Genomic DNA, 14,723 nt, shown 5'->3' on the forward strand with positions numbered 1-14,723 from the left:
TGGTGTAATGACGAAGAGCGAGGCTTTCGACTGCCCGAGCAGGATGTGAGTCATTCTGCTAAAAGCTTTTCCACTGCTGGTAATGAAGATCTGATCAGAACCACATTAGTCGGTGCAGGACTTCCTTGCAACCTGCAGACCAGAAGGTGCAGCAACAAAAGATTAGGGGTTCAAAATCTGCGAATTAAATGCCATGAAATGAGTCTTCCAGTGTGGCCCCAGTCGGAACAGACTTTATTTTATTTTTTTAGCAGGTATTGGGGGGGGTGCAACATACAGTAGCAGCAATACAGAAGAGTCAGCAGCGTTTAGGCTTTTTAGGTTGAAGGAGGAGGATGGAGGCAAAGGTTGAAACTTCCTCGGCGCTCACATGGTCAGTTCCTGTGGTGGAAAGAGGGAGAGGGGATTTTTCTATTACACATCTGTAATGTAAAAGCAAAAGAAGTCTGAGAATATGATCAGCTTATGACTCATAGCGTCTGCCATACTGTAGCTGTCCCAGAATGCACTGCTGCTGCCACCTAGTGGACGTCACACCACACCGATAGCTTATGGAAGAGCGGCTGTGGCTGAGCCGCTGTGGAGAAGCTGCTGTGCTAACTATGACTCATTAATCTTGCTCCACGTCTGCCCTCTTTCTGCCCTCTGGACTCCCCACCCCCACCCCCACCCTCACTCCCACCCCTTCCTCCTCACCATGATTGCGTTCACAATGTCGTTCTTGTTGTGTTTCAGCGCACGGACGGCCTTGGCGCGCGACACGTTGGCCTGAGCCATCACCAGCTCGATGTCCCTCTGTTCCAGGCCTCCGTCGTCCACCTTGATGGGACAGAGAGGGAAGTTTACAGTGGCGGAGACATTTTACAGAGCGGGGCAAGGTCACGGCATCGCCGGCGAGTACCTCTTCGACCTCATCTTCGCTCTCCTCCTTTATGGTGAGGCTGGGCGGGGCAGGCGGAGCCAAGGGGGAAGAGGTGACAGGAACCTTGAATTTCTCTGCAGCTGCTTTGTGAGCCTGCTGAGACAAGTCTTCAATCTGGGAGAGGAGGGCAGCCATTTTAGAGCCGTTTTTTTATTGCCTATTCATCAGCTTTAAAGAAAGACGCACTTTTGCTTCTCCAAAGACGATGTAAATGTCTGACGCGGGGCTCTTGAACACATCTGGTCTGCTGATGACAAACAGGATACTTTTGGACTTCCTGATGGTGATTCTGGTCACACCGTGGACCGGCTTCAGGCCCAGTTTGGACATCGCCTGTGTAACCATATAAAGACCAGCGCAGCTGTAACCTGACATCATCTTTGGCTGCTTTATGCATCTTTTTTTGTGCTCAGACCTTGCGAGCCTTCTTTTCACTGCGGCTCTGTTTGGGCCTGTTGGACCCCTCCTCTGTAGCGGTGATGGACTGGGAAAAAAAAGAGATCTTTAAGTCAAAATGCTATGAAAGAAGGTGCAGTCTTCAACAATGGCAGCAGTTACCCGGGGTTCTGATGGTCTCTGGGGTTCTGACTCCTCCAGCTCAGGTACTGACTCCTCACTTTCAGACTCGTTACAGGACGCTAATATCGAAGCTGTGCATATACAAGTGAAAGAAAACTGTAAACTGGTTGTTTCAGTCTGAGTATTCCTGACTTATTCCAAAAAAGGAATCGAAAAGAGGAACAGGCTTACAGCAAGTGGAGGGATTAGTGGGGATTTTTTAATGCTGACTCATTTGGTCATAATTAAGATGACTCACTATTTTTCTTGAAGGACAGCTCGATCTCTTTGGAAACCTCAGAGCTGTGGAGGATCGGACCGCCGGACTGCCTGCAAGTCATCTGGTGGGCAGGGCTAGGCTGTGTTCGCCCTTTATGGGAAGCCCCAGTCTTGTTCTGCATGGAGCCATTTCTGATTTCTGCAGCCTCCCGGGGCGGCCCACCATCGTCCTCACTGTCTGTCTCTTCCTCGGCCAAGACGGGACCTAAAAGTGCACACAGTTAATGAAATTCATCATTTATCTGCACAAAAAAAAAAAAATCCACTCTGATACCAACCTCTGCAAATGTCTCGTGTGCTCCTTGTGTGGCTTTGCTTGATCCGACTGTTGGTGTGGATGACATGTTTGGAAACAAGGTCTGGAGCACATGTTGGATCTACAGTCCCAGAACCCAGCAAAGATGACTCCTGGGTAGGCTGGGACAAGTTTAATGGTGAAGAGATGAAGAGCGAGTTAGGCGAGAAGCGCGATGTGGTTGATGCCAAAAGGACGGAGGCCTCTTGGAGATTGTCATCTTCAACTGTTTGGGGATCATTAGGTCGCTGTGTTGTTGGGGAAGTGGCGCAAACTAAAGACACTGAAAGCTGTTCAGCGTCTAGCTGTCCAGGCTGGGATTCCTGGACTGGTGCGGGGAGGTCCTCCTCGGGCTCTGGTGGTGCAGCTCGGGTGGTGGAGAAAGAAACTGGAGATGTTGGAGAACAAAGTGGTGTGGACTCGTGTGATGTGGTGTCCTGAGTAGCTGCGCTGTGATCATTTTCAATGTTGTTGTCGTTGATGTCCACTCTGGTTCCTTCTGGCCTGTAATCCAGCATGTTCAGGTTCTGCTGTAGCTCTTGGCTCATGGCCACCACTGCAGACCGGTTCTCTGCCGTACAGCACGCAGAAGTGCAGCATTCATGCCGCGGAGGTTTGACATCAGGACTGTGACTGCTACCTTTTAGTGGCTCTGCAATAGGTTTGTGCAACAGAGGAGCTTTGTTCTTTGCTCTGCGGCCAGATTTCTTCACAGCCCCGTCTGGTCCTCCATCTTTGGTTCTATTTATTGCACATTTCATGGACTCAGATTCAGGGCTGGATTTCTCCTGGTGGCCCGTCGGAGATTCTCTGCGTTTCTTCTGCTTCCCTCTCCTCCCTTTCTTAACAGCGTTTGACTTATCAGTGCAAAGTTCCCCTTTAAGGAGACAGTGTGCGAAGTGCTCTGGAACATTCTGTTTTGGAGAGGGTTTTCTTTCCACTTTCTTCTTCTTCTCCTTGTCTTCCCCTCTCGTTTTTGCCCCCTCTGTCAAGTTCTCTTCTTTGTCCTTTACCCCTGAGTTACAAACAACATCCTGCTGTCTTCTAAAGGCATCTTCAGTCTTTGGTTCATCAGAAAGATCTGCGTCAGTGCTCACTTCTCCCTTTCCTTGGCCCTCATTCTCAGGCCCAAGCAGCTTTGTTCCTGCCTGACATCCAGCCGTTATTGTCTCATCTTGGCAAGGTCTTCTTGATTTGGACTTATCTGATCTACTTTTAGGAGAAAAAGATCCAAATGTCCCCTGCAGCCAAGAAAAGGGTGCATTACCCTCTGAAGTGATTATCTGATATACTGGACTAGTGCAATATCTTGACTTGGCATTCTCTGACAGAACGAGATGTTCAGGTCCATTTTTGTCCACATTTGTTTCCAACATACTACAATGTCCTTCATTGGAGGACTGGGTCTGTGTTGTGTCCAGAGTCTGGTTCAAGTAGCTGTCCATTGGTTCTCTGCCTTCATCAAATGTTTTGTCGGAAGATTCCACGTCTTCAAGTGGAATGTTAGACGCAGACCCTCCGACACTGGTACTCGTGCTTTGAGGTCTCACTTCCTCTGAAAGAGCATTTAGACTTCCAGACATGGCAACCTCCAAAGAGTCAAAGGTAGAATTATTATTATTGTCGGAGTTCCTCCAACTGTCTCGTATTTGTGTGTCCGTGTTGTTTCCATTATCTCCTGGATTTAGATTACTAACATCATCACCATGGAACCCATAGCTTCCATGCTCTTCCTCCTTCTCCCTTTCCTCTATGGACTTCCAAAAGGCGTTGTGAGATCCCTGTCCTGTATTGTATTGTTCCACCTGTTTATCCTTGTTTTCACACAGACTGTTATCTTTGTCATCCTGACCTGAAGTCTTATTATTGTCATAATTGCGTGCCTCGCTCCTCATTGAGGGAACCACGACCTTCTGGGTGCTTTGGTCCTCTATGTCACACAGAAGCAGCTGTTCTGACTCAACCTTGTATCTCTTTCTAATAGACGGAGATAACGTCTCCCGTGCTCCCCAGACACCAACACCGTCAGCTCCTGATCCAAGTCCCAGACCAAACCCCAGCCCCATCTTGTCACTATACCATGTCCCAGCACCAGGATCTGTTTCCCTGTGTGTGCCTGTTTCTGAGTTTTCTCTTTTAGGCGATATGGCAAGGGGGGAATGTGGGGACCCAACGGCCCCCAGCGCTCCCTCATCTGCACTCAGGTTCTCTAGGGCAGAATCACCATAGCAGTGCTCTGGGGTCAGGGCCAGATTGTCAGCAACTTCTGACATGATCTCTGGAAAGGCAGAAACGGGTATATTACTTGGGTTGGGACTAGGATCTTTACAGCAGGAGAGCAAAGGAACACCTTTATTCAAATCATTGGTGACACTGGCCATATTTAGAAAGGAATCGGAATCATTGCTTCGACTCGGTGTGCTCACAGAGGTTACTGATGCATTTCCATTCTTCTGATCAAGCACCGTGTCGGTATTCCTGTGACTCGCAGTTCTACCTGTGACCTTATCATCTCCAGGCACATTAGACTGAATTGAGAATGACTTTGATAATAAAAGCCTACTTGCAAATACTGCCTTTTGACTTTGTGGCTGATTACAACGAGGCTTTATGAGCAACTTGAAAGAATCTCTTTCTGGTTCTTCATTGAGCTCCTCCTCTGAAGAATCGTTAGACTGATCTTGGATAGGTTCCTTCCCTAAATGGTCATTTGTCTTTTCTAAAACACTTTTAGTCATCTGAGTACTTCCCTCAGTCGGGTCTTCTGGTTGAACAGACTTGTTAATCTCCTGTGTGACAGTGGGAGAACGAGGGATGCGAAACTCTGAGGTTGAACCCAATGAAGCATTGAAAGGAGATGTGGGAAGGTAACCCTGACAACTAGTGCAAGAATCAGAGCTATTAGCCACCTCACTCCTGGCCTTCAAGGTGCTGTAGGATTTTGACTGAGAACAAAGTCCTCCTGAATGACTGACTGGTAACTGCTGATCCACTGGTTTGTCAGCTCTCACTTGCAAATCCAAAGATTCTGAGAGACCTGTTAAACTGGTAGATACCAGGTCAGATTGCAACTTGGATGTAGGGGATTCAGGTCTGTCCATAACTTTGACGCCAGTATCTTTGCCTGAAGAGTAAGTAATGGATTCAGAAGAAGACAAGTCTCTGGAGACAACAATGTCTCTTTGTTGTGTCTGTGAATCAGAGTTTGCCCCATGTTGAGATTCTGGCTGGATTTCAGATACATCAGCTGCATTCACTGGCATGGGTTCAACTGCTTGTGCGTGCCTCTCAGTGCTGTACAAAGATTCATCCTCCTCCCCATTATAGGAGGCAGAATCTAATGAGTCGTCTGTATCATCATGGAAACAGAAGGATTCATCCAACCCTTCATTGATAGAGGTCTCTGAAAGGGAATGAAGGAAGGACGCCGAACTGTCCTCATCTGTCGGATCCTCCACTGCTTTGCAGTCAAACTCATCCTCCTCCTCCTCCTCCTCTTCTGTGTCGCCCTCCTGCTCCTCCACCACTTTTACCTCTACTTTGGCTTCTTGGCCTTCCTCATTATGGCCGTTACTAACATCAGCTTCATTATTTTTATAAAGATCGTCAACTTCTTCATCCTCATCCTCATCACCATCTTTATCATCATCATCATCATCATCACCGTCGTCATCATCTTCGTCATCGTCATCATCTTCAACATCTGCCTCTTCCTCTCCTGCTGCGTACGCATTAATATCTTTAACGTCGTCTATTTCAGGATCTTCTTCTGTTGGGAATAATGTAATTTCCATGGAATCAGCTTTAAAGATCAGGCTAGTGTGGAGAGGAAAGGAGAGGAGGGAGGCAGGGATCATCCTTTCTTCTTCTGCGATATCATCAGCACATGCTGCCTGGGAGAGCATGAAGGAATTTGGGCAGAACCGACCGAAGGCTCCAGGATAGAGATCATCAAGAGGGATGACAGGTGAGTCTGGGCTAACGCTCGATGATGCCATTGTCGCATCATCTATATCTGGGGTCAGGGTGGTGGAACGTAGTTCTGTATGGTCTTCAGTCTCTCCATACATTTCCCCTGACATGCATCCTTCTAGCTGCAGTTTGAGACCAGCCTGCTTGGTTCTGAAATACTCTGTTTTCACTGCCCTGGCCTCTTCCAATGGGCAGAGGGAGCTTTCAGATTCTCCACCATCTTCTTGTGATTCGCTGCTCTGGCTGCTACTGCTCCTTTGAGGGGATGCATCTGCAGATGCCCAATAATGGCGGCTTTCTGAGGAACTCTCAAGCTCTTCTGCTTTTGTGGTCTCATCCTCCTCAAGGATGACTGTCCCAGTTACACCTACTCGTGACTTCTTTACAATTTTCTCAGCATGAAATGAACAGAGCGCCTCCTCCCTTTCTGGTCCTGTTCGTCCCTTTTCCTCTCCAGCCTCATCTCCAATCTCTGACAAGGACTCCACAAAGCAAGCAGGAGCCTCCTGCGCTTCGTCTGCAACGAGTAAGTTGGGAGAGGCGGAAGGCGATGTAGAAGATGTGTAGGAAGAGGTCCAGCTGCCTCCTTCTGCTGTGATATAAGAACCAGAAGGCGAGGTGAGGGGAGAACAGAGATCCTCGCTATCCGATGGAGAATTTGGGGAGAGTGGACAGGCTGGCGAGCCTGGATACGAATGGTGTTTGAGATGCGAGGAGTGGGAAGCCATCTTAATTGGTGTAGAAGGTGCGGTATAGTAAAGGTCAGGGTCAAGGGTTGAGGGCACGCCCACCCGTAGAGGGTCAACGGTACAGGCAGGCTCAGAGAAGGACAAAGCAACTGGAGACGTCAGCTCAGATAAAGAGAGGGAAGGCACTTCATCTTGAGAAAGGGCTTTACTCACATCAGGATCTTCTGTTACCTGATCATCTGCTCTGCCTGACTTAGAGGGCAAAGTGTGTGAGGTGTTGTGTAAAGGGCGAGAGAGCGTGTTTGGTGGCTGCACGGCATCTTTTGCTAGATCCTGTTCTTCCAGATGGGTTTGGACTTGGTGCCCCCCATTGTTGATTTCCAGCCTGTTCTTATTTGCTTGTGTTTCATTGGAAAAGTCTGGCAACATTTCCGACTGGGCCACAGGCCCAGCTGGTGGTTTCTCTTTCTGGATCTCTGTTGTTTTAAGCAAAGCCTCCTGACCCATCACCACCCTGGTGTCAATAGTTTGGGACTCTTGGTAGTCACTCTCAATTTCAGAGCCAGTCAGGACCTACGAACCACATATAAGACAAGAATGGATGCTAATATACAACAAAAATACCAAAATGATCAACACATAACACAGACCTTAATTCGTTCCATCTTAACAGGGATATGGCGACCACATGGTCCATGACCCCCCAGGTTTCCAGACAATCTGGGCATGCTGTGACGATGGTCGGAGCCCTCAGGTTGAGGTCTCGGTGTACCGGACGAACTAGGCATTGAGTGAAATATTCGCGGTCCGAATGGAGAGGTGCATGCTGGGAGCAGCTTCTGAGGAGTGCTTGGAGAGGGGCTGGAACCACTATCGGAAGGGGAGGAGCCACTATAACTGGGGGTGGAGTCAGTAGATGGATGCCTGGTCATGTCTAGAAATGATTCAAAGATCAGAAAATGTGATGTTAACCCTTTCATGCATAATGGTCACAATAGTGACAAGCTATTCAAAAGCTTGATTTTTAGTGCTGACCGGCCAGTTGATGGCCTGTAAAAATCTCATTGCTGATGCTAGAAAGGGTTAAAGCAGAGAATGACAGCAAACAGAACATTGAACAGGTTTTAATCCTTTTTTTTCTCACTTGTTGTATTATCATCTGAAGCTACACAGGCAGGTGGCGGAACACTAATATAGAACCGTGGTGCTCTTTAGTGTGTATAACCCGTGAGCACCTCAATAAGTCTCATCTCCAGAGAAAACGACAGGATGAATGAAAGAAACTGGGTCAGGGGCTGGGGAATGGGGAGGGCTGTCTCTGACTCAGAAGGATGGCGCAAACAATAACCCAACTGAATTTTATTTGGTTTCACTCCTGATGCACATTTGTCTTATGTCGGATTGATTAGGGATAAACACTCCATGCATTCATATAGAGCTCCAGAAGAATCTGAGGCTTCTTTGGAACTGTGGAATTGTGAACTTGAATCTATTCTTTTAACTAGGCTGTTGCCAGAGTGACCTCAATCCTCATCCTGATTGGCTGTTATGACACAAGAGTGGCTCAGTTCAATTTCAGCCACCGACTGATACCCACATGCCATCCATTCTCCTGGTGCCGTCCTCATTGTCTAAAAACCAGACCCTAATTACAGAAATGGAACACTGCCTGATGTTCTGCTCCATATCTTAACTGGTCAGGAGGCTCAGGGTTGTGATGAAGGGTCCGTGGTAAGAGTCCCACAAAATAAACTGGTCCCACTGACCATCCTGTAGATTTAAGTTACTCTGCTGACCCAGGATCTGTTCCACTTATTCTTTTGCTAGAGAACAGTCCTCCGGAGCTGCGTCACAGCGGCTGCAGCGATAAACCATCATCCCCACGAGGAGCTACAATTAAATAACCGATGCCAGGGACAAACATCAACACATCCTCAGGTCTTTGTTCGTCTCCACCTCTCCGCATTCCTCAGATCCCACCAGATCGCTGAAACCAGAGCGACCCCTGATTCTGTCACCTATCTTAGATCTGGGCCAGGAAAGCTTAAAATAAACTCCATCCTAGATTCCACCCAGAGCAGGTGCAGACACAAAAAATAAAGAGTCAGCCACTCCTGAGACGCCATAGCTATAAGCAGAGGGATATCTCTCGCTCCATTATATATAATTGCTATAATTTCTCATCAATTCCAACAGTTTTTTTTGTAAATGCTGCCCCTCATTTATCACTATTGGAATTTACAGCTGCTGAAAGGTGTGAAATCATGCTAAGAGCCTCCTCTTGTGCTGCGTATGTGCTACAGTATAGCGCTGCCATGCTGCTGTGTCATGTTTGTGCTAAGGCTGGAGGGGGAGGAAGGGAGGGGCCTCATTACAGTGTCCTCACAGCTAGCAAAACCCCTCTCAGGGGCTTATTACAGACGGGGTGGCACCGGGGGCGATGGCAAGACAGGGTAACAGAAGCGGGACCAGTGGTGGTGGTTGGGGGGCTCTGATAAAGTGAGGGTGTAGCGGGTAAAATGGGTCATTTTTGCGATGCAGTGGGCACTGAGGTGGGTCTTGGGGCTGACGGAGGCATCTGAGACTGGCCAAACTGTGCATGTCAACAAAAGAACAAACCATTTCTAACATCAGCATCTCTCGACCTGCTCACTCACCCTCTGTCAGTCTGTGCACGCTCACCGTCCTTCCAACTCCCTCGCTCTCTCTTCTCGATTTTACCTTGATTTCTAGCTCCACAGCAGAGTACCCTAAACATCCCACCTTCGCCCCGGCCCCGGCGGTCCTACCTGGTCCAGGGAGCCCCGTCTCCTCATGCTCTGCTCGCTTCTCGGCGGGGATGGATCTGAGCGCGCTCTCCCCCGGCATGCTTCTCTCGCTGGCCCTCTTTGGCTCTGACGCAACAATAAATCATACAGCGGGAACAGACAAGGTGAACAGGCAGAGAGAGAGAGAGAGAGAGAGAGAGAGAGAGAGATAAGAAGAGGAGAAGGGGAGGGGGCAGCACAGAATGCTCAAAAATCCAACACTTAGATGCTCCTGCAGCACGTGTCTGTCTGTTTGTGTAACAGACTCTCTGCTCTCTCTCTCCCGCTGCGCAGTGATTCTGCTGTAGGGTGTGTGTGTGTGTGTGTGTTTCAGTTCGCCCGTGTGAGGGTGTGTGTGGAATCGGAGAGGCGGCTGCAGTATTCTGTATTTGCTTCCTGTCCCCTTACATCCTCCCCTCTTTCCTTCTATCTTTTCTGCCCCCACCCCCTCTGCTCTATCATCCCCCCCAGCCAAGCTACGACTGGATGTTGGGAGATGATGTCAGCAGATCTGCAGCGCTCCCTCAGTGCTGCCGCCACCCTTGACAGGCAGTACTGCAAAAACAAGAGCTGGCAGACATCGAGCAGAGGAGGAAACCGAAAGAAAGTCAAAGGGAAAATGCAGAAAACTGCATAGAAATTAAACTTCTGCTGTTCAGTTTGATCCAGAAGTTGCTGAAATTCAGCTGAGGAAGAATTAGTCCGATGTATAACGACAAATAAAACTCAAAGTCAGTCAGATCCTTGGAGAATACAGGATGCGAAGCAATACACTTAATTAGATCCCAGAACAGTTGTTCTATATCTCTCATCTGCCCTCTGCATTAAAGATGACAACCGGGAGGCGGAGAAAAAGACAAAGGCTGAAAGGGGGGCAGGCTGAGCAAATGGTCAGCAAGGGTAGTTTCCATGGCAACCCAAAATCTACCATTGGTGTGCCAGCTCAGCAAATCTATTTGCACAGTATTGTGCCGCTGCTGCACCGTGCAGGAGCATCAACATATTAACTGGAATTTTAAATAATCAAACTTTTTACTGTAATTACAGTAATGATATCAACTTTTTTTATGTTACTACTGTTAATACTTGTTCATGTGTCGTGTGTGTGAGCCAGAATCCACGGGGGCCTTTGCTAATGCACAGCACCAATGATCCTCCATCTTTTAGGAATTCAGGTAAATTTTCAATAAAATGTTTTATTCCAGCACAACACAGATGTTCAGGGACACTTAAATTACTCAAGTCTCTTCACACGCACAAGCGCCACCAGCTTCAGCAACCGTTCTGTTTGGGAAGTTTATTTCCATCTCGCTTGCTCATCATCACCAAGGAAACAGGGAAAGCCCTGTAAGTTGCCAAGGGAACCGGCGTGAGGAATGTGACTTTTTTTATTCCTCTGCACAGTTCCAAGTGGGCATGTGCACTTCCATTGGTCCCATCTGGTTGTTAAAACTCTCAATCTGTCAAGTCTGCAAATTTCCTCGCCAGCTCACTTGGCCATGTCCTCGGCCACGGCCTTCCCGATTTTGTCCTTCAGGAACGCCACTTTCTGCCTGTCCGTCTTCAGCTCCAGCCATTCGTAATAGGGCACCTGTGCGAGGACAAAAAAAGGGTCAGATCTGATCACATCGATTTAATAACCAAGCGCTTCTGGAGCTAGAGTCCCTCTGAATGGCGGTCAGGTCTCATGCAGATGCGTCCTGCAGTAAAATCTGAGGGCTGCTACTGTTCACTAATCGTGCTGTTCTAAATGAGAGAGGGGGAGCTTAGCCTGAGTCGAGATAAGGCTGAGCTGCAACTAGAGCTCTATTTATACCACAGAGTGCAGCAGAACCCACCTGACTCTTAGCTCTGCCACAGTGTTACATCTGCAGCATGTTCTCTTATTTATCTCAGTCTGATACGCAACACATAAAGAACCGTGCCTCGCCGTACCTCCACCGTGATGAAGCCGGCCAACTGCAGGTGTCTCTTCATCATGGCGAAACGTCCAAGAAGGTCTCGGCTCTTTGAGCAGAAGTTGGGAAACTCCCAAGCCAAGAAAGCAAGTCTAAAAACAAAGAGCAAAAATGAATGGACCAGTGAGCGGAGAGCATAGAGAGGAACCTCTGAAGCACCCAGGCAAGAATGGTTCTCCGCTGTGACTCACCTCCGAGCCCCTTCAGGTAAAAACTGGGCTCCTCCGCCACTGGGGAGATGAGGGGCTTTAAGTGTTGTTAGTCCAACTGGTTTGTTGTCATAATCCACAACCAGCTCACCCTCTGATTCAAAGAGGCAACATCAGTCAGAAATATGCTCCCCAGCTCAACAGTCACCAATAATTTTGCAGATTAAAGGCGACTAAAGGATTTTCTGCATCGGAATAACCAAACCAGTCTTACCAATGGTCCACCCGTATACAGTGCTGACCCCAGTGCGCAGAGCCTCTGTCTTCCCCTCCACCAGACTCTGTAAGGTCTCTCTCAAGCTGCTCTGCATGGGTGTGACAGTGGAGCTGGTCCCCGGGACAGAGAGGGAACTCAAGCAGGGCGAGGGGTCCGTGGAACCTGGGAACTCCAACTGGAGAGTAGCAGCGATGTGGAGGAGCTTCAGCTGATAATTCTCCACTCGAGCTGGACTCGACCCTACAGAGGACATAACAACGGCTCAATATGTTGACATAAGGGACAGAAGGGATTCACGGGTCCCTGCCCTCTGCTGAGAAATATTGGGATTGCAGCTCACAATCTTCAGCGTTCCTTACCTGACAGTTTGCTAACGTGGCTCTCTTGCATCAGTGGAATGAGGTACTGGGGTCTGGCCTGTTGCAGCACACAGAGAGACCAAACTACATCCGTCAGCAGCAACGGCTCCATGGCTGGCAGCGCGTCCACGAGCGCAGGGTGTACCTTCACATGACATATTGCACTCAGCGAAGGGCACAGAAGGTATCGTTTGAGACTACAGTCACCAGTACCTTGCTAAAGAACTCTTCTCTTTTGCTGGGCTGGAAGTTCAGTCTGGCAAACGCCATGAGCAGGTTGCAAAGCTGGGCGGTGCTGTAGTTCTGACTCTTTGCTGTGTAGTGCTGGTGGAAAAGTGTTGGAGGTGAGTCAAACATCGGGGGGGAGGGGGGAGAAAACCAACAATCCGAGCTCAACCGACCTCTGCAAAAGCCTCAAACAAAGGAAAGTGGAGCCATTTGAGGAAGCCCAGTGATTTAGCACAGCGTGTGACATCGACGGGGTTGAGCAGAGGAACCCTCGGTACCAACTCTGAGGCCATTCGCTGAAACACCTGAGAATGGTGGAAATTCAGCTTTCCTGTAAAGCAACAGAGGCGCCGGTTTGTTGTAAATACAGACTATAATATGACAGTGTGGAGAAAGTTGTGTGTTCTGCACATTTTTGCTGTTACCATATGCAAAAGCCATATCCAGCATGAGCTCAGTGGTGAAATCTGATGGCGGCTTCTGCAGAAGATGGTAAGAGAGCGCTCGTAGCAGCGGGACAGACCTGCGCCTCTGGACGGCCAAAGACACGCAGACTTTACGGATCTCTTCTGCCGTAAAGTTTTCTGAGAGTTCCAAAGCCTGTAAAGACAAAGATCCTTCGTCATAGAGTGAGATTACCTGTGTGTGTGTGTGTGTGTGTGCGTGTGTGTGTGTGTGAGCATCATGTGATAAGTGAATGTGGGTGTTTGGAACTCTGATACCTTGTCTTCAAGTCTGTCCATTAAAGTAGGAGACATGATTTTTCCATTGGAAATAAGCATACTGAGGGTTTTAGAATCAGCGATTTCAATCCAACGAAGCTCCAGTTGTTTTAAGACGGCGTTCACTATCGCTGCATCCTGCGGGCTCGTCTTGCCCGATCCCCAGTCTATCAGGTGGCCCAGCTGCTTGTAACTCAGCCTGCGGACTCTCCACAGGACCTCAGTCTGGACAGAACTGAGTAAAGACTTAGTAGAGGGACTATCTATAGTCCAGAGCGATCGCAGGACATTCACTAGGGTGCCATTCCACACTAAAGACACCTGAAGGAAAAAGCACACAGGAAATGCATTTAAACATGTCAGGACAACATTAGAGTGTCGACCTATCATATCTGATGATCTTTACTTCTCACTTTCTGAAACAGGGTATTTGTCATATCCAAAAACCTTGGATCTGTCATCACTTGAGGTTGTTCTTCCAAGTTGCCTTTCATCCTCATTAACAGCTGTGTGTATTTAATCAGAGCACAAGCTGCCTGGTTGCTATTTCTTCCATGCTCTGCCCAAGCCAGCAAGACGTCCTCTGGTACCGTTGCCTTATCTAACAAGTTATCCAGCCGAGTCTGGGTGGGCATATTGGATAAGATGTCCTCTTTGACATTCGTGCTTCCTTCACACATTAACCTCTCTGTGGTCCATTGCCATGCTGGAGCCCTGCGCACCTCCGCTGGCCCAGCAACAGTTAGGGGCAGGCGTGCAACAGCTGGAGCCTGACAGGAGGCCCTGCAGAGCAAACGGGCACATCTGCCCATGAGTCGACCTGCCATTGGGTCCGAGCGATGAAACCGTGGCCACAGACAGGAGGAGGAAGGCGTTTGACCGTCAGGCAGTAGGAGTCAACATCCCTCTTTCAAACTAAATGAACAAGGCGACCAGAAAAACAGTTCAACAAGGTTAGAACAGAACTAAACTTAAATAACTCAAATAACAACGAGACAAAGATTTTGCAGCACCGTTTAAATGGTCCCACCAGTGACCCGGCAAAATAAACCGTTTAACATTCAAATCTGTGTTTGCGTCATGCAAACTAAACGAGACACATGTAAGAAAGACACTATCAGATTAGGTTTGTGTTATCTCTTGATAGTTGTATAAACTATAACATTTATCGTCCCCGGTGCTGCCGTTACGTGTTCACGTTAAATTCTGACCTTGTCGCAGACAGGAAGACGTGCTCATATAAATCGCGCTGAATGACAACAATAATAACTGTCGCACATTTCAACTGTAAATGCACAATAAACTAACCGTGACACCTCCGACTCGTAAAATCTAGCAAATCTTACCTATATTTAATGATAAATTAGTTAGAAGTGCTTCACATGGAGAGATGTGTCAGGAAATGTCGCATGAAAATGACGTCACTGGCCGGTGTCACGTGACCCACGGACTATGCGGTAATTGGCTCGTTTTGACACCGAAAGGAGTAAACGCGATAATGACGAGAA

The 14,723-nt window shown here is 48.3% G+C and overlaps 2 protein-coding genes across 4 annotated transcripts; both read right to left on the reverse strand.

Moving 5' to 3' along the window:
- Nucleotides 1-217: 217 nt before the first annotated feature.
- On the reverse strand, nt 218-9,860 carry nacad (NAC alpha domain containing). Its single transcript, XM_011605677.2, has 10 exons — nt 9,505-9,860; nt 7,366-7,649; nt 2,038-7,288; nt 1,740-1,964; nt 1,481-1,572; nt 1,338-1,406; nt 1,109-1,255; nt 902-1,036; nt 697-819; nt 218-381 (listed from the first exon to the last, which is right to left on the reverse strand). The coding sequence occupies exons 1-10, from the start codon at nt 9,581-9,583 to the stop codon at nt 367-369; spliced, it is 6,420 nt and encodes a 2,139-aa protein (XP_011603979.2). The 5' UTR covers nt 9,584-9,860; the 3' UTR covers nt 218-366.
- Nucleotides 9,861-10,683: 823 nt separating this feature from the next.
- On the reverse strand, nt 10,684-14,646 carry tbrg4 (transforming growth factor beta regulator 4). 3 transcript variants are annotated; one of them, XM_011605675.2, is made up of 11 exons: nt 14,562-14,646; nt 13,629-14,130; nt 13,216-13,536; nt 12,919-13,093; nt 12,667-12,824; nt 12,479-12,589; nt 12,266-12,410; nt 11,904-12,146; nt 11,672-11,783; nt 11,458-11,572; nt 10,684-11,113 (listed from the first exon to the last, which is right to left on the reverse strand). In XM_011605675.2, the coding sequence occupies exons 2-11, from the start codon at nt 14,040-14,042 to the stop codon at nt 11,012-11,014; spliced, it is 1,896 nt and encodes a 631-aa protein (XP_011603977.2). In that variant the 5' UTR covers nt 14,043-14,130; nt 14,562-14,646; the 3' UTR covers nt 10,684-11,011. The 3 variants fall into 3 exon arrangements, with proteins under 3 accessions (XP_011603977.2, XP_029695199.1, XP_011603978.2); XM_029839339.1 differs by lacking the exon at nt 14,562-14,646 and adding an exon at nt 14,427-14,539 and having other exon boundaries at nt 10,971-11,113; XM_011605676.2 differs by lacking the exon at nt 14,562-14,646 and adding an exon at nt 14,229-14,392 and having other exon boundaries at nt 10,971-11,113.
- Nucleotides 14,647-14,723: the final 77 nt, after the last annotated feature.

Source organism: Takifugu rubripes, chromosome 7 (genome assembly GCF_901000725.2).
Source record: "Takifugu rubripes chromosome 7, fTakRub1.2, whole genome shotgun sequence".
Taxonomy (NCBI): domain Eukaryota; kingdom Metazoa; phylum Chordata; class Actinopteri; order Tetraodontiformes; family Tetraodontidae; genus Takifugu; species Takifugu rubripes.